Source organism: Oncorhynchus keta, chromosome 37, assembly GCF_023373465.1.
Source record: "Oncorhynchus keta strain PuntledgeMale-10-30-2019 chromosome 37, Oket_V2, whole genome shotgun sequence".
Taxonomy (NCBI): domain Eukaryota; kingdom Metazoa; phylum Chordata; class Actinopteri; order Salmoniformes; family Salmonidae; genus Oncorhynchus; species Oncorhynchus keta.
Window position 1 is genome coordinate 10,025,686 of NC_068457.1, and position 25,354 is coordinate 10,051,039.

A 25,354-nucleotide genomic window follows, 5' to 3' on the forward strand; every position below is an offset into this window, starting at 1 on the left:
CTTTTCTGTTACCTCTGGTGCTACTTAGAAACTGCTTCACAAGTACAAACAGAGACAGACAGTGTTCACAGTCATTACAGTTCCTGCTTGGCTTCCGTAAATCTAATTCAAGCTTGCACTGAAAAACACTTTGCTCACTCCAATTTTTTAAAACTTCAGAATTCAAAGGCAATGCCAACTCACATAACTGTGCCAATGTCTCCTGCATCTAATGTGTAATAATAACAGATGTTCACCCACACTGTTTCAGAGGTTCTAAGTGCATGCAGTGTGTAAATTACTGGCCTATGTGATTCTGGAAAGTCGTAATTGATCAATTCCTGTCATCAAAAGTGTTTTGTTAGAAAAAAATCTTTGTATTACGACAATAACACAATTTTTTCTTCTTTCTTTCTTAACAGATTTCGCCACATGTGAGCCCCTCACACAGTTCAGCTGTTCCAATGGAAGGTGCGTTAGTGTGAAATGGCACTGTGACTCAGGTGAGTGGCATTTTTCTGTGAACACTCTCTTTTTACAGTTCAATTTTCTACCTCAGTGGGAAAAACGGCCTGATTTTAAATGGCGCCATTACAACAACCAGTGTACAACCAGAATTGGTTGTAATCTGGTTGTAACAACATAATTTCAACCAGTTTTCCTTACTGGGAAAATGCCATGGGATGGAACTGCACTCTCAAGAAGCAGCTTGCTGGATGATTACATTTCACCTTCTCTGAACCACGCTGTGACTCTCACACTGTTTCTTAATCTCCCTTCTGTCCTCCCCCCTTCCATCCATTCCCCCTCTCTCCGTCCATTCCCGCTCTCTCCGTCCGTTCTCCCTCTCCTCCGTCTGTTCCCCCTCTCTTCCATCCATTCCCCCTCTCTCCGTCCATTCCCGCTCTCTCCGTCCATTCCCCCTCTCCCCGTCCATTCCCACTCTCTTCCGTTTGTTCCCCCTCTCTCCGTCCATTCCCCCTCTCTCCGTCCGTTCTCCCTCTCCTCCGTCTGTTCCCCCTCTCTTCCATCCATTCCCCTCTCTCCGTCCATTCCTGCTCTCTCCGTCCATTCCCCCTCTCCCCGTCCATTCCCACTCTTTTCCGTCTGTTCCCCCTCTCTCCGTCCATTCCCCCTCTCTCCGTCCGTTCTCCCTCTCCTCCGTCTGTTCCCCCTCTCTTCCGTCCGTTCCCTCTCTTCCATCCATTCCCCCTCTCTCCATTCGTTCTCCCTCTCTTCCATCTGTTCCCCCTCTCTTCCGTCTGTTCCCCCTCTCTTCTGTCCGTTCCCTGTCTCTTCCATCCTTTCCCCATCTTTTCCCTTCTCCCCCATATCTTCTCATTCTCCCCCTCCTTCACCCCTCCTTTCCCCCTCTCCCCATCCTTTCCACCTGTCTTCCATCCTTTTCCCATCTCCCCATCCTTTCTCCCTCTCCCTTTCCACCTCACCCAGATGATGACTGTGGGGATGGTAGTGACGAGGTGGGTTGTGTCCATGCCTGTTCCAGTGCCCAATTCCAGTGTGCCAGTGGGAAGTGTATCCCTGACCACTGGGCCTGTGACGGGGACGATGACTGTGGGGACAACAGTGATGAGAACACCACCTGCACTGGGACAGGTGAGGGAAAAACACACTCACTTTTCATTATTCTATCTGCCTTACGGGAATCACACCCTTCGGAATGAAGTCTTAGATCTGTGAAAGTATAGTGTAGTCAGAGGATATGCTCAATATAGTCTTTGAAATGGGGATGCTATTCATCACACTTCAGGGGATGCGGTTAGGAATGTGGGTTTGAGATGCACAGTATCTGTCCTTGTAAAAATAGCCCTTACCCAAGAAAGAAGTACTTTATTTGCTGAAGTGCATAGCCCTACCTGAACTCCATACCTGTAAATGTATGTTTATCTCTCTGAACCTCCGTCTCTCCTATAGCCTCGGTATCAGCTGATGACTGCAGCGGAGAGGAGTTCCATTGCCGGGACGACGGTGGCACCTGTATCCCCGAGCGCTGGAGGTGTGACGGGGACAAGGACTGCGAGGACGGGAGTGACGAGGCAGACTGTGAAGGCACCAGCAGAATGTGCGACCCACACGCAAAGTTCACCTGTCAAACCTCAGGTACGGCACTGAAGCTACTGTGAAAACACTTTAGGAAGGAAATGCTGCGCACTCTGTGGCTCTGATGCAGTGCATACAGTATCATTAAATACCCATGTTTAGCTGTAGAAAGCTACACTGCTTTCATCAAAGTGTCATCTGGACTGTAGCCACTGTGACCGGCACAAAAATCTCACCTGTAAAACCTCAGGTACTGTAGCTACCTCTCCAGATGTGTTGTGTTCCGTGTGTACTCTGCATACAGGACTGTACACTATGCCCCCAAAATGAACCCGAGCGGCCATGTTTTTAATGTCAACCTCTCAGTTATTACCATAGACATAAATCAAATGAATGTATCTCTGGTTATTACCCTGAGATGGTCTTAATCTGTGTCCTTGGTGTACAGGCACACATTGGGTAAACTGATATAAGCCTACAGGGTTAGAATTCACACACAATGGTGAGGAAAAAGCCAGAGAGCCTTTCATGTCTTTTATGATACCTGCAGGGCGTCTCCACGCTTTATCATGTAGCCATGCCAGTAAAATTGGAATACTTTGGATACTTTATGTGGCCCCTAAAACAGTTCCACATGGTTGTGGTAAATCAAATCGGCCGAGGAGTTGCAGATCTCCCAATGTAAGTTGGTCATATTATTGGGCCAATAGTTACATGGAGTTGATATGAATCATCTGTACGGTGCACTGCGTTATGTATGATTGGTCTTAAAGTGGGGAATTCACACGAGAAAAGCCTCTAGCTTAGCTCACTGATCTCATGCTGTTAAAAGGCTTAATACACATCATTCACTTACCATGCAAAATTCAGTAAAATATCATGAGGAGTTTTAAGATTCACAAAAAGCAGGCCTTAACGGTAACACAGTTGATAATGGCAAGGCTTTTGAGAGGGGAAGCACAGCCTATCCAGCCATGAAGCACAGTGCCAATGGAAGAGACATGCCTTTTTGGCCGGTGAATCTCCTATTTAGAAACATAAAAAGCAATTGGTCCCCCCCAATTTAGTTTAATTTGATTCAAGACCAAGCGTAGCCTAGCCTCCCCTTTAATCTAGGCTGGTTTAAAAGTGTTGCATAGGTGCGTATTTTATCCCGGCCGTTATCTAACTAGCCTATGAGTAAAGGGTTTAAATGGTCTACTGAGAGTGCATGAATGTATTTTGGAGGTTTTTGCCCTCATGCTTTTTCATCATTCACAATTCACATACCTGCATACTTCATTTTGGTTTTTCAGTTGGCTATCCATCACCATTTTCAAAGAGCGCCTCTCGTCCGAACTATTCCACCCTCCTATAATGCCATATCAACTGCATTTTTTTTGGGGGGGGGGGGAGAATCTTCTTTGCACATAAACCACGATACAATTGACAGGAGCCAAGTATTTTGTATAGACGTGCGAATGTTAAGCTTAAAGACATTTAGGCCTACGTGTGCACACGGTACAATGGAACGAGAGAAGCGATTTCCGATATCATGACCCGATCCTATTTAGAAATATTGCTGTTGGTTTAAAAAGCAGATATATTGTTTTTTTGTTTCATTCGATTAAAAACAATACACGCTAGAAAGATTCACCGTCCGTGGGTCTATGGTGAGAACTTACATGACCAAATGCAATGCAATTTCATCTTCCATTTCTGGAGATGTGCAAAAAAGATCTGTAAGATGGTTCCATGATGTTTCTAAAACGTTACGTTTGCGAGCAGTGTAACAGTGAGTGGACCCCCCCCCCCTTCTCTTTGTATTGGATCCTGTGAAAAGTTTGGATGTGTGCAAAACCAGCTGTAATATACGTCCTCGGGGAGCAATTATGGTGCCTGTAACTGTATTCAGATGTAACCTATTTAAAACAGGTTGTTTTGTTTTCATTCAAATTTGATTATGCCCTGTCTTTTTCAGTGCTTATTAATAGCCTAGTGAATTTAATGTAGTTTTTGACTACGTTTGGCATGTCCATGTCCAGACTACAACAGTACGGCTAGCCCCTATATCTGTGTGAAATCTATAGAAAATGTTTAACAATGCATTTTCATATTGAAGCCACGCAAATAGTACAGTGTGAAATGCAAAAATGCTCAAGAGCAGGCTATTTAACGAACTAGGCTATTTTGGATTCCCGCCAGCGCTAAGATTGACCATTGCGTTAGGTTTGTTAAAAAAGATCCCTCAGCGTGGATTCTGAAACAGCTTCATTAGGATGCCCGGTTGGAATCGCAGTATTTTGTCAAACAAAACAAATGAAAGCGAACAGAAAGAACATACCTCCAACAATAGATCAACCCACTGTTGTTTGAATTCAAATAATTGGCAGACTCAGCTCTGATCTGTATTCACTGTGTCTGTCCAGACTAAGCTGACTGCCTTACGCTGAGGCTGACAAAGTATAGCCTTTGAAAATATATAGGAGGCATCCCAAATGGAACCCTATTCCCTATACAGTGCACTACTTTTAACCAGAGCCATATGGGCCCTGGTCAAACTAGTCCACCATATAGGGAATAGGGTGCCATTTGGGACAAATGAATAGTCTTTCATTAGGCCTTGTTGCAAGCCACGTAAACAGGATTTATTCCAGGGTTTCCTCATCAATACCACAGATTAAAGCTGAGGTGGGCTGCCTCTCTGCTAGCACCATACACTTTACTTTCTTCTGATGCCTAAAGCGCTTTATTCCTCAGCTTTTCAGGATTCCTCTGAGACTGTGCTTTTTACCTCGCTGCTTCCAATAATTGCTTCCTATTTCCTGCAATTGTTTCTAAAAGCTTCTATTTCCAGTCACTTTAGAGGCATTTGACCAACTACCTAGAATCAGCAGAATTGCTTCATTTGATGGTATTGACAGTTTAGGTTTAGGTATCACTATGACCATTTTCTCACCAGTTTATACCTGATAGTTTCTGTTCTCTCCAAGAAAATGGACAATCAATTCTTATTTTTGTACTTACGGTTGAAACGTGGGTTTGTTATCATTCACAATATCTCATATAAGGACTTTTTTTGCATTTATGTCCCTCGCCTCATCACCTGATCTCTCTCTGTTTCTCCACTCACAGGCAAGTGTATCAGTAAGAGCTGGGTGTGTGACGGGGACTATGACTGTGAGGATCTGTCCGATGAGGAAAGCTGTGAGATGTCGCCATGTAAACCTCCCAGATACCCCTGTGCCAACGACACCTCCGTCTGCCTGCCTCCCGAGAGCATCTGCAACGGGAGATACGACTGCTCTGACCACTCTGACGAGGGACACTTCTGTGGTATGACCTTTGTTCAGATCACTTCTAACCAATTCTCTTGGTCCTATTTCTCTCACTGGAGTCAATTCTCTCGGTCCCCACTTCAATTAATTATTAAATATCATTAAAAAAAATGTTCACTTCATTCTATATTTTCTTTGTCTTCCTCCTCTAGCCCGACCAGCAAATATACGTTGACAGACAGTGTTGAGCTGTTGTAAATCAGCAGCAGTGCTTGCTTTGGCATTGTCCATCTGTCCTCGTATTCCCTGCTGAACTCAGGGAGAAACCCCGCGGGAGAACAAGCTGTTGAGGCTGGAGAGGATATAACTCTTGCTGACCAAGATCCTTAGTTTTCTCTGGAAACACTCCAAAATCGGCAGGGAAGAGACAGAGGAGACATATTAATAGTGAAGGGGATTAGGGTTTATAACAGAGACAATCCTTTTGTTTGGACCACATGGGCTAGATGATCGTAGCAGTGGGGTCAGGCTTAGGCAATGGAGTTAGGCCCGATGAACACCTTATGTTCACATGAATGACCTGCCCAGGGATTACCACATGACACTTTGTCCATAGAAAAAAAAAATGCGAGACAGATATGACAGGACAGTTGTGTTCACTTCCTTGTGGGGTAATTGAGCCCCTATGTCACGAGTCGACGAGGACGTGCAGTACATCGGTTTCCATCCATCACTACTCCCGGACATTCCTTCCATACACCTGTCTGTGTTCTCTGAGTCAGTCTGCTCACCTCTCATCACCTTTCTTTGTCTTCTTCTCCTGCCATCTCAGCCGATTGCATTTTGGGTAACGGCGGCTGTAGCCACCAGTGTGCAGTGGCTCCTGGGAGGGGCGTGGCGTGCTCCTGCCCGCCGGGGCTCAATCTAAGCCCAGACAACAGGACGTGCCAGATCCTGGACTACTGCTCCAGGCACCTCAAGTGCAGCCAAGTGTGTGAGCAGTACAAAGCAACCGTCAAGTGTTCCTGCTACCCAGGCTGGAGGCTGGAACTAGACGGGGACACCTGCCAGAGTACAGGTAGCTGGTGTTAAGCTCTGTGTGACATGGCTGATAAGTCTTTCCGACACATACCTGCGCTCTGTGGAACTTCCCAAGGACTGCCCATAGAAACGAGAATTCTGATTCTATTTCTGTGTACCTGTGTGTCTCAGTCAGTAGAGCATGGCGCTTGCAACGCCAAGGGTTGTGGGTTTGACCTGCTGGGAGCACCCATAAGTAAAATGTATGCACGCGTGACTGTAAGTCACTTTGGATGAAAAGTGTTTGCTAAATGGCATATATTGTTATATTCTATGGGACAGCCATCCTTACCCTTGTGCCTTAAATCCACATATAAAAAGCAATGTGATACATTATATTCCTAGACATTCCATTTATATAGTAGTTAAATACCTTTGTAAGAATCAGTACCCATTTGAATATTGGCCATTTATACACATGTGGCTTTATAGGCCTTTTTTTCTCTTCATCAATGTCTCCCAGTTATATAATGTAACATCTGGTAATTGTATTGAATACGCTCGTTTTTTCCATCTAAAATGCTACACTGTCGGTTGGAGATGAATCCGCCAAAGGTTTCTGTACTCGTTTTATGACAAGATGAGCTAAACGAGATAATGTGATAGGAAAATGAAAGATGACTTCATTAATGAAACGACGATCTATTCCATAATTATTGACTTCAATATAACCTCACTCACAAAATAAACTAACACGAGTTGCTATTCTAGCAGACGAACAGCGCCGTTTTTTGTGTATTTGCGTGAGAATCTGCATTAATATGCAATATTTATGATCCAAAATGTATTTCTTGACTTATTTCTTCTTTCCTTCCTCAGATCCCTTTGAGGCATTCATCATCTTCTCCATCCGCCATGAGATCAGGAGGATAGATCTCCACAGGCGAGACTACAGCCTTCTCGTTCCTGGTTTGAGGAACACGATCGCCTTAGACTTCCACTTCGATCAGAGTCGACTCTACTGGACCGATGTGGTTGAGGATAAGATATACAGGGGGAAGCTGCTAGACTCTGCTGGTAGGAACACATACGAATTTGGTTGGACATTTGTTTTTATTTTTGGTTAAGCTGAGTTGTTGATGTTTAATTGAGGTCACGGGGAAAGTGTTGTATTGGCTATATTTAGCTCTCCTCTCAACTCCACTGAAGACTTCCTAAACCAAAGCCTATTTTACCTGTGTTTCAGCATGTCCTCTTGCCTTCTTGTGTGCTAGTGTGTTGGTCCTTTACTGTTATTGGTTCCTTACAGGTGTGACAGGGATTGAAGTGGTGGTCCAACATGGATTGGCTACTCCGGAGGGTCTGGCTGTTGATTGGATAGCAGGGAACCTCTATTGGATCGACAGCAACTTAGATCAGATAGAGGTGGCCAAGCTAAACGGGAATCTCCGGACCACACTGATCGCCGGAGGGATGGAGCACCCACGAGCCATCGCTCTGGATCCTGAGCAGGGGTTAGTTATCTCTGAGTGAGTGAGTGAGTGAGTGAGTGAGTGAGTGAGTGAGTGAGTGAGTGAGTGAGTGAGTGAGTGAGTGAGTGAGTACTCTTTAACAAGGATATGCATTTCTTACATAATCTTGTTTTGATATGAATGACCTTAGGGTGAGGTAGACTTGATTCTGATCAATTCCTTAATCCATTTCACATGGATGACTATTCTTATTTGAGTATTTTGTGGTTTAGAATTATTTTCTGGACAGACTGGGATGCCACCTTCCCTCGGATCGAGGCTGCTTCTATGAGCGGAGGAGGACGCCATGTTGTCTTCAGAGACATGGAGATAGGAGCGTGGCCTAATGGTCTTACTCTGGACCTTATGGAGAAGAGGGTTGTGTGGACTGATGCCAGGTGGGTTATATGCCTGTACCTGTCTATATAGGGTCAATTCCCCATCAATTCTATTTCAATTCAGGAAGTCAACTGAAATTCCAATTTAGATAAGGATTTCAGTTGACTTCCTGAATTGGCTGAATTGAGTTGGAATTCACCCCAACCCTTCTGGTAGAATCAAATGATTCCAATAGACAAACATCTATCTTCATCTCAACAGGTCTGATGCCATATTCTCTGCTCTGTACGATGGGACTGGTGTGATAGAGATTCTGAAGGGACATGAGTACCTGTCACATCCCTTCGCTGTCTGTCTCTACGGGGGTAGTGTCTACTGGACTGACTGGAGGACCAACACTCTGGCTAGGGCTAACAAGTGGACAGGGGCCAATGTGACAGTCATCCAGAAAACCAGCGCCCAGCCATTTGACCTTCGGATATACCACCCCAGCAGACAACCACAAGGTAGGCTACCACACTCTCTCAAACATTAAGATAGTAAGGTTGAAAAGAGAGTGGATGTTTTGAATTAAAGACAACCTTCTCAGCTGGACAGGTTGAAGAGTTTTGTTTACTTAGATCATAATGAATACTTTGTTGTATGGTTGTGTTTTAAATTTGTTGTTACATCTGTCTCACAAAATACTTTTCACTTTCTATGTCCAAAGTTCTCTGAGAGATAAGAAAGTGCTATAGTGTCGTCCTAAAGTGGTGATAAGTCCAGTCATTCTGGACGGAGGCTACGGTTTAGTCTAAATTACACTATAGTGCCTGGAAATACGATGACGTTGCTAAAGTAGTCAAATATTTAGTAGGAAACAACGTTGCCAGCATTATCATATCGTCAAATTTGCTTTAGACATATGGCAAAGTTGCAAAGTCTGTCAAAAATAGCTATCAATGCTAATGCTAGCTAGCTAAATTCTGTTGGCCTCCCTTCAATCTTAGCTAGCTAGCTAACATTATACAGCATCTAAAGTCAATCTGGCAACTTGGGCTAAAGATTTCATGCTAATTATTTGTCTCCTTTTGAATGTCATTGTATTTCCAAGCCACTGCAACACACTTTGGATGAAATGTTCATCGGCTCTGATTGACGATGCATTGAGTAGAATACTTAGGCAATCAGTCCAAAAATGAACGTTCAAAACAATATTGTGACTAAACAACTAACCCAAGAATTGGTTCATTTTCTCTGTCTGGACTTTTGGCAGTATGGTTCATTTACAGGACTCTGCCTTTCACAAAGTTTCCTTCCAAGAGTATCAGAATCTTGTATTAAAATAAACCACACTAGTTGATTATTGAAACCACATTTAGTTGAATATTGAACAACTTCCTCTCCTCTCCCCCTCTCTCGACGATAGCCTCAAATCCCTGCGAGGCGAATGGCGGTCGTGGACCCTGCTCCCATCTATGCCTTATCAACTACAACCGCACCGCATCCTGTGCCTGCCCCCACCTCATGAAGATATCTGCAGACAAATTTACTTGCTTCAGTGAGTGAAGCTCACCCCTTCATCCGTTTGTCAGTCAGTCTGTCCTTACTTCAGTCTCTCCGTCCAGCCATCGCACCATCTATCTAGCCATTCATTCATTCATTCACACAATCCTCCACATTCATACACTATAGTGCATGTCCCTCAAAAGTGAGTCATTTCGAAACACAGCAGGTTTCTACTGTTTTGAGATAACACCCGCTTGATTCTGAACTTTGAACGCAGGCTACACGAAGCAATGTCAACGTCCAGTTTTCTCTTGTCCTTCAACAGCACTGAAGAGATTCCTTCTGTATGTGAGGCGAACCGAGATCCGTGGCGTGGACATTGACAACCCTTACCTGAACCTGATCACAGCCCTGACGGTCCCAGATATAGATGAGGTCACAGCAGTGGACTACGATGCATCAGAGGAACGAATCTACTGGACTGACGTCAAAACACAAACCGTCAAACGGTCCTCCATCAACGGAACCGCAATAGAGACGATCATATCCGGAGGTAGAGAAAGATGTTCACCTCTGTGTTCTGAAACGTACCGGTTTTCTGACACTTATGTAACTGAACCAAAATGTTTGTTGTAAAATGTTTTCTCGGACTGTTACACTGTTTTGCGTCCATTTGAGGTCCTTTTCATAGGTAACCCGTTCTAATTTTCACAGTGCACCTGTCAGGTTGTTGACTCCGTACATGACTTTATTGAAGGAGATGAGCGTGACCGTATTGATGTTGTCTTCTGCATATCCTTTGTTTTCCAGGTATTGTTAATGTAAGAGGTCTGGCCCTGGACTGGCTCTCCAGGAACCTGTATTGGATTAGTTCAGAAAGCGACGAGTCACAGATAAACGTGGCGAGGCTAGACGGGTCCCTGAAAACCTCTGTGGTTCACGGGATTGAGAAGCCTAAGTGTCTCACCGTACATCCGTCTAAAGGGTAAGATTCCATTTTTGTATGTACTTGTATACAGTTCAATGTCTGATATTGATTAGGTATAACAAGATATAGTCAAATTAATGCTAGTTACATGGCATGATAAATTAGGCACTTTTGTGTTGGTGTTCTGTATGCAAAATATTGTTTTCCTATTGAGTTTTTACCTTCCAGGAAAATGTATTGGACAGATGGCAACACAATCAACGTGGCCAACATGGATGGAAGCAATAGCAAAATCATTCAACAGAACCAGAGAGAGCCAGTTGGTAAATGTCACACGCACACAATACAAAACGTCCACATTTAGTGGCCAGTACCAGTTGTCTTCTGCCATTGTATATTGCATGACAACAGTAGTGCTACTATCTGGTAACAAACGATATTGCAAGATTGAGTGAGACGATTGGTAGAACAGCAACCCAATAATATGCCCGGTCACAACTCTAATCGATGATGTCTCTCCTAGGCCTGTCGATAGACTACACGTCAGACAAGCTGTACTGGATCAGTGGAGGTAACGCCACCATCAACAGGTGTAGTCTGGACGGTAGTGGTCTGGAAGTGCTGGAGACCAGGAAGGAGGAGCTGGTTAAAGTCACGGCTCTAGCTGTTATGGGTGAGTGGCGAGAGCTTAGAGCATGGGCCCGTGTTCATAAAGTGTCTCAGAGTAAGATGTGCAGGTCTAGGATCAGTTTAGCTTTTTTTAGAGCATGGTTCTATGGATGAGCACGACTACCCTTTTGTCTTAGAAAGTGCCTGATATAAATATGTTGTGCCCTTCCAGCTCATAAAAGTATTTTCTGCCCAAATTGTATTTTGTTTTAAGTACTAGTCCATTGATTTGGGGTTTGTTTTTATCTGGAGTACATGAGTAAAAGGGGTTTTTGACAGCGATGAACCTTTGCTGTCTTCTTGCATTGTATTACTTGTCCGTTTCCCCCTTTCTGTTTATGTCTGTCTCTGAAACTATTCTAATTCACGTTTAAAATTGCATCCCGTCTGATAAAATGCCTCATCCAGACAGAACTCTTTAGGGAAGTTTCTCTGGCTTCAGTGGGACTTGTTTAGCCTCTACAGTGATGGGCGACAGAGCTGCCTCCCGCTACACAAACAGAACACAGTAACCAGGCTTTCTGACTTAGTGATGGGAAACCTGGGCTTTCGATCCGTCCGGCTCACCGACTGTCTGTTCCAGGTTTACTTATAGCTGTAGTGGTGATTGTATAATATTGTATTGTATTGTGTTTTAATAGTACAGATCATTGAGGGGGAGTTTCTCTCCGCGCTCTACAAGACAGTTGATCATGATGCTATTAACAGGGTGGAATGATTATTTTTTCATATCGATTAGATGGTTGTATTCATTTGTTTAATATCGTATTATTTCATATTGTAGTGGTTATTCCCCATGAGCAACCCTACAGGGAGTTAGACAGGGGAGAAACATCATTATTGATGGGCTTCTCGCTCTGGGTTTGTTACGATTCCTTAATTTAGAGTACCTCTCTTATCTGCTTGGGATATTGAAATAGCCTCTGGCATATTAAAGTGCTATCTATCTATCTACAGTATGGTCTGCCGTAATTCTGTTGGGAACACTGTTTGATTCTGATGTAATTCACCTGCAGAGGGACTGCTGTTTATATTCATCCTACCTGTGCTTTAACCACATGTTTTTATTTAATTTTTTATCTCTGCTGTTTTAACAGGCCGTCTTTTTGTATGCTCTCCAATCCTTCCCGTCGTTCGAGGAGATTATGTTCTTTGTTGATAGCTGTAGTCCAGCAGGCCAAAAGCCAAGAATGGTCTGGCGTAAGCCCATGGTACTGTAGCCCATTCAAGTCTGCAAACAGATTCCAAAAAAAAAAAAAGAAGAAGAGAAAGTTCCCTGTCTACAGGCACAGGATTGGTCTTGCTTCAGAGGTTTTCTGACTGCTGAGCCTCTGTCCTACGTCCTTTGTGCCGGGCTGACTGTACCTCAGCGTTGCCTGTTTGCTGGAGCTGGGCTCATGCATAAACATTTGCATTTTTTTTCCTGGTCAAGGGTGCAAGTACAGTACATGGGCTTATATTAGAAGAAAAAAATATGTCACATGGCCCAGTTCCTCTATTTCCTCCCTGGGACCCGTGCCCCTAAGATTTATGGGTAGGGGAATGAACTTAAGATCCTGTCTCTCTGTCTCGTATCACCCGATTCTCAGAGGAAGAAATCTGAAAGTCCTCCTTTACACAGCTCCCTCCTTGGCCCTTCTTTTACGAGCGTCCCAGGAGTCCGCCTCGGCCTACTGTATTCATCAGCGAGGGAATACTCTACAGTGAGAGCTATACATACCTTAGGAATAATACAGTATTATACCGTTCCTAGAATGTATTCAATTCAGTTACAGTTCCTAGGAAAGCGATCATTCAATGTGTTATTTGGGTCCAGTGATATTTGTCGTGCTCTGTGAACATGCTGTATAGTCTACTATCGATGAACAAATGTGCCGTTGGCTTTTGATTGAAGGGTCACTCGCAGAAACGGCATAGAACCACTATTGCTACTGCACAGTGTTCATGACCTTTTGAATAGTTCTGATTTATCAATATACTTGTCAATTCAGTCATGAACAATCATTGATTTTTCTGTCTTCAGGTGCCAAGCTGTGGTGGGCTGATGACAGCTTGGCCCAGTTGGGGACCGTCAGTAAGAGAGGTGGGCTGGACATGGTGGTTTTACGCAACAAGACCACAGGGATTGTTCACATGAAGGTGTATGACGAGGACAGCCAGACAGGTAAAGAGTATGACTGCTAACTCAATGCTTTCACTCAGACGATGTCCGACCTCCTTTTAAAGCTTTGTTGAAGGCTTTTGACTTGAAATTGCTAAGTGTTTTTGATCCTCTCTTGAGAATGCACCGACATTTTCTTTTAATCCAATTGGCCCAAAAATAATGGTTCTTCATTGAGACACAGCTTTATTGAAATAAGGATTCCGCGTAGCAGTTTTGCGAGTCATTGGCAGTATCATCCATTTCATTTACATGTCCAATATCAGGAATGCTCTCAATCTCTGTTAGTATTAAAAATGGCAATTAAGGTGTCTTAAAAATATAAATATTTCAACTTCCTCCTCAAACTTCCTCTGACCGATTAGCTACTTCATTTATCTTTTTGACACTGACCACAAGGGAGTATGGCCATGTCTCATTAGTCTTCTCTCTCTCCCCTTCTCCTCCCTCTCTCTCTCTCTCTCTCTCTCTCTCTTTCTGTCTCGCTCGCTCTCGTCCTCTCTCTCTCTCTCTCTCTTTCTGTCTCGCTCGCTCACGTCCTCTCTCTCTCTCTCTCTCTCTCTCTCTTTCTGTCTCGCTTGCTCTCGTCCTCTCTCTCTCTCTCTTTCTGTCTCGCTCGCTCTCGTCCTCTCTCTCTCTCTCTTTCTGTCTCGCTCGCTCTCGTCCTCTCTCTCTCACACACTGGAAGTGCTCATGCTTCCGTGGAACTACTGTAATCTCATGAAGATAACCGGAATGTAATGCAATGCAGATGTACTCTGCCCCCCCATAATGCTCAGTTAAATAATACGCATGCTGTCCTACTCTGTGTCATCACTGTGTTGCTTCCTGAATGAATACACAAGCATATACAATGACCATACCTAGGTGTTAAATGTACAGTGTAATGTTCCACTGCTGTGCAGGGAGGAATCTCTGTCAGGACAACAATGGTGGCTGCTCTCAGCTCTGCTTCCCAACATCAGAGAGCACACGGAGTTGTTCCTGTGCCGTGGGCTACAACCTCCACTCCGATCGCATGTCATGTGAAGGTCATGTGTACACTGAACAGGAACACAACATATGTGGTCCTTCTGTAGCTCAGTTGGTAGAGCATGGCGCTTGTAACGCCAGGGTAGTGGGTTCAATCCCCGGGACCAACGTAGAATGTATGAACACATGACAGTCGCTTTGGATAAAAGCGTCTGCTAAATCTGATCTGATTTTGACATCTGGCGTTGTCTATGAGCGTTGCCTTTTTGTGTTTTTGAAGGACTAGGGTCTTTCCTGATGTGATGTGAAGGTTAGAATCACATTTTTACATGTACAGTAAATGCCATATAGTTGATTGGGTTGGCTTTGTGTTTGAACCTGAAGGCATAGGGTCTTTCCTGATGTACTCAGTTCATGAGGGCATCAGGGGGATATCCCTGGATCCCAGTGATAGCAGTGAAGCCTTGATGCCGGTGACCGGCTCAGTGATGGCTGTGGGGATTGACTTCCATGCTGGTGAGCGTATTGGCATTGTTGTTTTTTGTGATTATTTGGACTATTCTTCATGCTTCGGATTGCAAATGAATCATTATCATTTCAATGTTTTAATTGTTATTTTTAATTATAGTTTGTAGAAAACAAATGAACGGAAGAACATTAATCCTTTTGAATTAATTGATTTTCCTAATAGGAAATGACACGTTATATTGGACAGACATGGGCTTGAACAGAATATCCAGAGCCAAGCGAGATCAGACGTGGAGAGAGGACATTGTCACTAGTGGTATCGGCCGCGTGGAGGGGATTGCAGTGGACTGGATTGCAGGTATGTAGCCGAGCTCTCAAAGTTAACCTGTACTTAAGAGAATACAATGTCAAGTGCAAAGGAGGACATACAAGTACAGTTGTGGTCAAATACAGCGCCTCCGGAAAGTATTCAGACCCCTTGACTTTTTCTACATTTTTTGTTAAGTTACGGCCTTATTCTAAAATGGATTAAATTGTTTTCCCCCTCATTAATCTACACACAATACCCCCATAATGACAAAGCCGATTTAGACATTTTTGCTAATGTATTGAAAATAAACAACTGAAATATTACATTTACATAAGTATTCAGACCCTTTACTCAGTACTTTATTGAAGCACCTTTGGCAGTGATTACAGCCTTGAGTCTTCTTGGGTATGACACTACAATCTTGTCACACCTGTATTTGGGGAGTTTATCCCATTATTCTCTGCATATCCTCTCAACCTCTGTCAGGTTGGATGGGGAGCGTCGCTGCACAGCTATTTTCAGGTCTCTCCAGAGATCGATTGGGTTCAGGTCCGGGCTCTGGCTGGGCCACTCAAATACATTCAGAGACTTGTCCCTAAGCTATTCCTGCATTGTCTTGGCTGTGTGCTTAGAGTCGTTGTCTTGTTGGAAGGTGTGTGCTTAGAGTCATTGTCTTGTTGGAAGGTGAACCTTCAACCCGGTCTGAGGTCGTGAGCTCTGTGGAGCATGTTGTCATCAAGGATCTCTCTGTACTTTTCCCCGTTCATCTTTGCCTCGATCCTTACTAGTCTCCCAGTCCCTACTGCTGAAAAACGTCCTCACATCATGATGCTACCACCACCATTCTTCACCGTAGGGATGGTACCAGGTTTCGTCCAGATGTCACGCTTGGCATTAATGCAAAGAGTTCAATCATGGTTTCATCAAACCAGAGAATCTTGTTTCTCATGGTTTAAGAGGCTTTAGGTGCCTGTTGGCAAACTCCAAGTGGGCTGTCATGTGCCTTTTACTGAGGAGTGGCTTCGGTCTGGTCAGTCTACCATAAAGCCCTGATTGGTGGAGTGCTGCAGAGATGGTTGTCCTTCTGGAACTCTAGAGCTCACCTCCCTGGCCAAGGCCCTTCTCCAGATTGCTCAGTTTGGCTGGGCGGCCAGCTCTAGGAAGAGTCTTGGGAGTTCCAAGAATTGTGTTCTTGGGGACCTTCAATGCTTTACATTTTTTTTGGTACCCTTCCCCATATCTGTGCCTCAACACAATCCTGTCTCGGAGCTCTAAGGACAATTTCTTCAACCTCATGGCTGGGTTTTTTGCTCTGACATGGTGTCAACTGTAGGACCTTATATAGACAGGTGTGTGCCTTTCCAAATCATGTCCAATCAATTGATTTTACCACAGGTGGACTCCAATCAAGAAACATCTCAAGGATGATTAATGGAAACAGGATGCACCTGAGCTCAATTTCAAGTCTCATAGCAAAGGGTCTGAAGACTTTAGACTTTTAGATGTTAAAACATGTAATCAGCAAAAATGTCACTATGGGGTATTATATGTAGATTATTCAGGATAGTTTTTGTCCATTTTAGAATAATTCTGTAAAGTAACAAAATGTGGAAAAAGTAAAGGGATCTGAATACTTTCCGAAGGCACCCATGCACGATTCACTATTTCTTCTAAAATAAGTTTAAAAAAATATATATATAAAAAAAGTTTTTCACACATGTATTTGTTTGATTTACAACCGCACAGGACCAAGAAAAAAATATCAAAATTATATTTTTTCGCTTCAAAGTATAAAGCAAATTGCCTGAACTAAATTATACAGAATTGAAATTAATTTGGTTGGAGGCAGGTGATTCTCTTTTACAGTGCATCATCTTACTGGTAAAAATAGCAGTTCAACCATAAAAAAAAGAGAAAACAGAACATTCTGCTCCACTGCGCTTCATTGTAAAGTGCAAGTGTGCCAATATATTTGACTGCAACTGTAGGACACACAGAGAGACAAGAGCCATAGGACATACTTCTCAAGTAAGACATACATACAATCTAATGAATTGACTGACTTGTAATGCAATGGTTGAACACTGTACAAAGTCATGTTTGGGTTGTTTACTAGGTAATATCTATTGGACGGACCATGGCTTCAACATCATCGAGGTTGCTCGACTCAGTGGCTTGTACCGAGCCGTGGTGATAGCTGAAGGACTTGACCAGCCCAAAGCCATTGCTGTGCACCCGGTGAAAGGGTGTGTACAGTTTTTCATTTCAGTCAACACTCTGAAGTCCACCTGCTTGGTATGTAATGAACACATCCTAGCTACATAACGTATTCCCTAGAAATTACCACCAAATAACCAATGTTTTAATTCAATTTGATAGCCAGTGGCAATGAACGTCATAAACCGATCTTTGCGAGGTTATATAGTAGAATTATATAATTACAGTGCTGTTAGAAAGTATTTATACCCCTTGATATCTCCACATTGTGTCAGCATCCAAGGGACTGTCAACTCAGGTCTACTGGCCGTCTCTCTCTCGGGGGTAAACCCTTGTGTCCCCTCGCATACTGGCCTTTTCTATGAAGTTTTTTTCTGCTGGGTACTTTAATTATATTTTAATACTATAGAATTTGTATGCATTCACAAATGTCGACTGCACAATCATTTTGGGGTTTTATGTCATGTTTTATTTTATGTGTTTGTCATCACAGTATTTCTATCTCAGCTCTGTGCAAAGTGTTTTCAAATCTCAGGCTCTTGGATATATTTCCATCTCAAGCGAACTCATGGATAGACTAACCTGTTTCCCCGCACATTGACTCTGTACCGGTACCCCCTTGTATATAGCCTCCACATTGACTCTGTACCGGTACCCCCTGTATATAGCCTCCACATTGACTCTGTACCGGTAACCCCTGTATATAGCCTCCACATTGACTCTGTACCGGTACCCCCTGTATATAGCCTCCACATTGACTCTGTACCGGTACCCCCTGTATATAGCCTCCACATTGACTCTGTACCGGTACCCCCTGTATATAGCCTCCACATTGACTCTGTACCGGTACCCCCTTGTATATAGCCTCCACATTGACTCTGTACCGGTACCCCCTTGTATATAGCCTCCACATTGACTCTGTACCGGTACCCCCTGTATATAGCCTCCACATTGACTCTGTACCGGTACCCCCTGTATATAGCCTCCACATTGACTCTGTACCGGTACCCCCTGTATATAGCCTCCATATTGACTCTGTACCGGTACCCCCTGTATATAGCCTCCACATTGACTCTGTACCGGTACCCCCTGTATATAGCCTCCACATTGACTCTGTACCGGTACCCCCTGTATATAGCCTCCATATTGACTCTGTACCGGTACCCCCTGTATATAGTCTCCACATTGACTCTGTACCGGTACCCCCTGTATATAGCCTCCACATTGACTCTGTACCGGTAACCCCTGTATATAGCCTCCACATTGACTCTGTACCAGTACCCCCTGTATATAGCCTCCACATTGACTCTGTACCGGTACCCCTGTATATAGCCTCCACATTGACTCTGTACCGGTAACCCCTGTATATAGCCTCCACATTGACTCTGTACCGGTACCCCCTGTATAAAGCCTCCACATTGACTCTGTACCGGTACCCCCTGTATATAGCCTCCACATTGACTCTGTACCGGTACCCCCTGTATATAGCCTCCACATTGACTCTGTACCGGTACCCCTGTATAAAGCCTCCACATTGACTCTGTACCGGTAACCCCTGTATATAGCCTCCACATTGACTCTGTACCGGTATCCCCTGTATAAAGCCTCCACATTGACTCTGTACCGGTACCCCCTGTATATAGCCTCCACATTGACTCTGTACCGGTACCCCCTGTATATAGCCTCCACATTGACTCTGTACCGGTAACCCCTGTATATAGCCTCCACATTGACTCTGTACCGGTAACCCCTGTATATAGCCTCCACATTGACTCTGTACCGGTACCCCCTGTATATAGCCTCCACATTGACTCTGTACCGGTACCCCCTGTATATAGCCTCCACATTGACTCTGTACCGGTACCCCCTGTATATAGCCTCCACATTGACTCTGTACCGGTACCCCTGTATATAGCCTCCACATTGACTCTGTACCGGTAACCCCTGTATATAGCCTCCACATTGACTCTGTACCGGTAACCCCTGTATATAGCCTCCACATTGACTCTGTACCGGTACCCCCTGTATATAGCCTCCACATTGACTCTGTACCGGTACCCCCTGTATATAGCCTCCACATTGACTCTGTACCGGTACCCCCTGTATATAGCCTCCACATTGACTCTGTACCGGTACCCCCTGTATATAGCCTCCACATTGACTCTGTACCGGTACCCCCTGTATATAGCCTCCACATTGACTCTGTACCGGTACCCCTGTATATAACCTCCACATTGACTCTGTACCGGTACCCCCTGTATATAACCTCCACATTGACTCTGTACCGGTACCCCCTGTATATAACCTCCACATTGACTCTGTACCGGTACCCCCTGTATATAACCTCCACATTGACTCTGTACCGGTACCCCTGTATATAGCCTCCACATTGACTCTGTTCCGGTAACCCCTGTATATAGCCTCCACATTGACTCTGTACCGGTACCCCCTGTATAAAGCCTCCACATTGACTCTGTACCGGTACCCCCTGTATATCCTCGCTACTATTACTTTACTGCTGCTCTTTAACTATTTCTTATTTTTTACATAACATACATTTTTGTTAAACCTGCATTGTTGGTTAAGGGCTTGAAAGTAAGCAGTTCACCTGTTGTATTGAGCGCATGTAACAAATATAATTTGACTTGAGAGTACTTAAAATGTAAATATATTGATTTCACCTTCCTACAGCAGAGCTATTTGAAAGCCACTGATATCAATAGATTTCAGAACACGCTTTATAAGATACTAGCCTACTCCTGTGCCCCAAACAAAACCAAAGGTGCTATGATTGTACTTAAGAGGAATATTAATCTTAATATGAAGGTGGGGGTCTCTGGTGGAGACACTGATAGACAGAATTGTTATACCTTTGTTACTATTAATGGCACTACATTATGTTTGTCCTCCATGTTTGCACCAAATGCTTTTGATAAATAATTTTTTGAAGACCTGAAGCTTAACTTGTTAGACTTCCCAGACTCAGTGACCATCCTGATTAGAATTCAGGTGATTGGGATCTGGAAAGTGAGCTGCGTTCAGGGGATCTACGTGTTTGAGAGTGAGCTGGAAAGTGAGCTGCGTTCAGGGGATCTACGTGTTTGAGAGTGAGCTGGAAAGTGAGCTGCGTTCAGGGGATCTACGTGTTTGAGAGTGAGCTGGAAAGTGAGCTGCGTTCAGGGGATCTACGTGTTTGAGAGTGAGCTGGAAAGTGAGCTGCGTTCAGGGGATCTACGTGTTTGAGAGTGAGCTGGAAAGTGAGCTGCGTTCAGGGGATTTACGTGTTTGAGAGTGTGAGTTGGGCGCAGACGTTACACTTGGGGGAGATTTTAACTTGACTCTAGATCCTACAATTAATACCACCAGTGATATCCTCTTGGCACTCCGGGCACCTTGGAATTATATTAAGTATTTTTTAGATGACTTGAACATTGTGGATGCCTGGCACCTAACAAATCCTTGTACTGGAGATGATCTTATTTTCTGCCCATCATCAGACTTTCTCACAAATTGATTTTCTTCACCTCCCCTGTTTCTCTGAAATGTACATCCCCATGCAGAGATTTGAACTATGCTGCTATCTGACCATTCTCCATTATTGATTTATTTAGAGATTTCTCCAGGATTCACAGGTTTTAAGAAATGGCGTTTCAATGTTTTTCTTTTGCCGGATAGGGAAATCTCAAACTACATTTTTGATATCTTACAAAGTGGGATTAAAATGGATTTAATTATAATTTTTGGTGGAAGATTTTTTATTTCTTAAAAAAATGTTTTTTAAATCATGAATAATAAAACACTAATATAGAGTGCATTTGGAAGGTATTCACTTTATAGCCTTATTCTAAAATTGATTCAATTAACTTTTCCCTCATCAATCTACGTATGATATCCCATAATTACTCATTGTTTACTCATTGTTTTCTTTTAATTGTTGCATTTATAAAATAAAAAAACCCAGAAATACTTGTTTTACATGAGTATTCAGACCCTTTGCTATGAGACTTAAAATTGAGCTCAGGTGCATCCTGTTTCCATTGATCATCCTTGAGATGTTTCTACAACTTGATTGGAGTCCATCTGCGGTAAATTCAATTGATTGGACATGATTTGGAAAGGCACACAGCTGTCTATTTAAGGTCGAAGGAATTGTCCGTAGCGCTCAGAGACAGGATTGTGTCGAGGCACAGATCTGGGGAAAGGTACCAAAACATTTCTGCTCCATTGAGGGTCCCCCATTGAGGGTCCCCAACAACACAGTCGCTTCCATCATTCTTAAATGGAAGAAGTTTGGAAGCACCAAGACTCGTCCTAGAGCTCGCCGACCAGCTAAACAGAAATCGGGGTAGAAGGGCCTTGGTCAGGGAGGTGACCAAGAACCCAATGGTCACTCTGACAGAGCTCCAGAGTTCCACTGTGGAGATGGGAGAACCTTCCAGAAGGACAACCATCTCTGCAGCTCTCCACCAATCAGGTCTTTATGGTAGAGTGACCGGATGGAAGCCACTCCTCAGTAAAAGGCACATGACAGCCCGCTTGGTGTTTGCCAAAAGGCACCTAAAGGACTTTTAGACCTTGAGAAACTAGATTCTCTGGTCTGATGAAACCAAGATTGAACTCTTTAGTCAGAATGGCAAGCGTCACATCTGGAGGAAACCTGGCACCATCCTTACGGTGAGGCATGGTGGTGGCAGCATCATGCTGTGGGGATGTTTTTCAGCGGCAGGGACTGGGAGACTCGTCAAGATCGAGGGAAATATGAACAGAGCAGATCCTTGATGAAAATCTGCTCCAGGGCGCTCAGGACCTCAGACTGGGGCAAAGGTTCACCTTCCAACAGGGCAATGACCCTAAGCACATAGCCAAGACAAGGCAGGAGTGGCTTCGGGAGAAGTCTCTGAATGTCTTTGAGTGGCCCAGCCAGAGCTTTGACTTGAACTCGATCGAACATCTCTGGAGAGACCTAAAAATAGCTGTGCAGTGACACTCCCCATCCAACCTGACAGAGCTTGAGAGGATCTGCAGAGAAGAATGGGAGAAACTCCCCAAATACAGGTGTGCCATGCTTGTAGCGTGTCACGTTCGTTGTAAGGAGACCAAGGTGCAGCGTGGTATGGGTACATTATTTTTTATTATAAGAACGAACACTGAACAAACTAACAAAATAACAAAACGAACCGTGAAGCTAATATGAGTAGTGCAGACAGGCAACTAAACATAGAACAAGAACCCACAAACACAAAAGGGAAAATGGCCACCTAAATACAATCCCTACAATACAATCAGAGACATCAGAACACCATAGACATATACAGTGGGGCAAAATAGTATTTAGTCAGCCACCAATTGTGCAAGTTCTCCCACTTGAAAATGAGGCCTGTCATTTTCATCATAGGTACACTTCAACTATGACAGACAAAATTAGAAAAAAAAATCCAGAAAATCACATTGTAGGATTTTTTATGAATTTATTTGCAAATTATGGTGGAAAATAAGTATTTGGTCACCTACAAACAAGCAAGATTTCTGGCTCTCACAGACCTGTATCTTCTTCTTTAAGAGGCTCCTCTGTCCTCCACTCGTTACCTGTATTAATGGCACCTGTTTGAACTTGTTATCAGTATAAAAGACACCTGTCCACAACCTCAAAACAGTCACACTCCAAACTCCACTATGGCCAAGACCAAAGAGCTGTCAAAGGAAAGAAAGAAACAAAATTGTAGACCTGCACCAGGCTGGGAAGACTGAATCTGCAATAGATAAGCAGCTTGGTTTGAAGAAATCAACTGTACTTATTTTCCACCATAATTTGCAAATAAATTCATAAAAAATCCTACAATGTGATTTTCTGGATTTTTTTCCCTCATTTTGTCTGTCATAGTAGAAGTGTACCTATGATGAAAATTACATTATTTTGCCTGTGCTTAGCTGTATTCCGTGTATTTTTATCCAAGAAAACTCCTTAGTCCTTACCGATGACAAGCATACCCATAACATGATGCAGCCACCACCATGCTGGAAAATATGAAGATTGCTACTCAGTGACATGTTTTGTTGGATTTGTCCCAAAATAACGCTTTGTATTCAGTATTACTTATTAAGTGCCTTGTTGCAAACATGATGCATGTTTTGGAATATTTGTATTCTGTACAGGCTTCCTTCTTTTCATTCTGTCATTTAGGTTAGTATTGTGGAGTAACTACAATGTTGTTGATCCGTCCTCAGTTTTCTCATATCACAAACTCTGTAACTGTGTTAAAATTACCATTGGCCTTGTGGTGAAATCGCTGAGCAGTTTCCTTCCTCTCCGGCAACTGTGTTAGGAAGGACGCCTGTATCTTTGTAGTGACTGGGTGTATTGATACACCATCCAAAGCCTAATTAATAACTTTACTATGCTCAAATGGATATTCAGCGTATCCTCTTTATATTTTTACATCTAGGGGCGGCAGGTAGCCAAGTGGTTAGAGCATTGGTCCAGTAAGGAAAGGTTGCTGGATCGAATCCCTGAGCTGACAGGGTGAACATCTGTCAGGCAGTTAACCCACTGTTCCTAGGCCATTATTGTAAATAATAATTTGTTCTTAACTGACTTGCCTAGTTAAATAAAGGTTTAAAAAAATCTTCAAATTCCTTTCTTTGCAAGGAATTGAAATACTTCCCTGGTCTTTGTGCTTGAAATTCACTCCTTGATTGAGGGACCTTTTTATGTGTAGGGTACAGAGATGGGGTAGTCATTAAATATCATGTTAACCACTATTATTGAACACAGAATCAGTCCATGCAACTTACGTGACTTGTTTACTTATTTAGGCCTGCCATAACAAAGGGGTTGAATTATTATTGACTCATGATATTTCAGCTTTACATTTTTCATTCATTTCAAAACATTTCAACAACAAAATATTCCGCTTTGACGTTATGGGGTATTGTTGTGTAGATCAGTGACAAAAAAATATCAATTGAATCCATTTTAAATTCAGGCTGTAACACAACAAAATGTACATACAAAATCAAGCAATTACCAGCCAATAAAATCTAAACTCTCCACCTTTCATCCAAAGCAAACTATAAAGTTTAAATACAGTATTTCCCCACTCTCTGCATTCATATCTGATTACACTTTCTCACATGTTCAGCTTCTCAATCATTAATAACAGGGAAAGAAAGGGTCCATTTTCCCACATCAGCTTAGACTGCAGGGCACTTTCCTATTGATTCCACCCCTGATGAGAGATGCTAATGAACCAGGATAAGCAGCTGAGGAGAATAGAGATGAGTCTACTGGCACTGAGTGGGTCTACTGTCACAGCTTGTGCCTCACCTGCACCGGGCTAATTAATGTTGTCTCCCTCTAACCCCTATTATTCATAGCATTGTATGCATGCATTACCCGGAGATCTCGTGTAGAGAGCGATAACTTTATGTGGCAATCACGCTGATTGCTTAAATTAAAGCCAATATAGAAATATGTCAACAACTGGCCCCCTATGGATATTAGAGTTTGTGTGAGGAGATTGGAGCCAGAGCATACTGTCGTGTTATTTTTCATTATTTATAATTGGTGCGTTCACAGTTAGTGAGCCATAACCGTTGGAACATTGATCAGCTGCTTGCCTCACTATTAGTATTCTGAAAGGGAGTTGAACATGTCTACTCCACTGTCTATCCATACCAGCATGGAGTTCAGCCTCTTTGAATTATGCATCGATACCGTTATGGCAGTGCGATTCCTTTGCAAGCTCTGTGCCGTGTACATGTTTGTTACTGACGTGCTGCTTATTGTATTGATATCATTCTCGTCATGTGCCTGTGTGTCTAATACTGATGAGTTGATGCTGCTGATTTGGTCCAGTTCCCTCTTGAAAAATACATCTTTATCGCAACTAGACCCAAAGAAAAATGGTCTACCGATTATGAACAATACGCGTTAGATCAACCCAAAGCATTTCCTGTCAGTGTAAGAGGTGACTG

At 43.3% G+C, this 25,354-nt stretch overlaps 1 protein-coding gene across 1 annotated transcript in view; it reads left to right on the forward strand.

The window, feature by feature from the left end:
• LOC118369980 (low-density lipoprotein receptor-related protein 1B-like) overlaps window positions 1–25,354 on the forward strand; it is a 162,167-nt gene that overhangs the window by 36,380 nt on the left and 100,433 nt on the right. Inside the window, exons 18-36 of the mRNA XM_052498892.1 lie at window positions 402–482; window positions 1,432–1,596; window positions 1,915–2,100; window positions 5,155–5,355; window positions 6,130–6,375; window positions 7,197–7,394; window positions 7,627–7,831; window positions 8,062–8,226; window positions 8,429–8,673; window positions 9,576–9,707; window positions 9,981–10,208; window positions 10,466–10,640; window positions 10,812–10,906; window positions 11,107–11,256; window positions 13,276–13,416; window positions 14,319–14,444; window positions 14,770–14,901; window positions 15,077–15,211; window positions 17,280–17,409. Of these exons, the coding sequence (XP_052354852.1) occupies window positions 402–482; window positions 1,432–1,596; window positions 1,915–2,100; window positions 5,155–5,355; window positions 6,130–6,375; window positions 7,197–7,394; window positions 7,627–7,831; window positions 8,062–8,226; window positions 8,429–8,673; window positions 9,576–9,707; window positions 9,981–10,208; window positions 10,466–10,640; window positions 10,812–10,906; window positions 11,107–11,256; window positions 13,276–13,416; window positions 14,319–14,444; window positions 14,770–14,901; window positions 15,077–15,211; window positions 17,280–17,409 (3,136 nt within the window). The remainder of the gene's footprint in view (window positions 1–401; window positions 483–1,431; window positions 1,597–1,914; window positions 2,101–5,154; window positions 5,356–6,129; window positions 6,376–7,196; window positions 7,395–7,626; window positions 7,832–8,061; window positions 8,227–8,428; window positions 8,674–9,575; window positions 9,708–9,980; window positions 10,209–10,465; window positions 10,641–10,811; window positions 10,907–11,106; window positions 11,257–13,275; window positions 13,417–14,318; window positions 14,445–14,769; window positions 14,902–15,076; window positions 15,212–17,279; window positions 17,410–25,354) is intronic.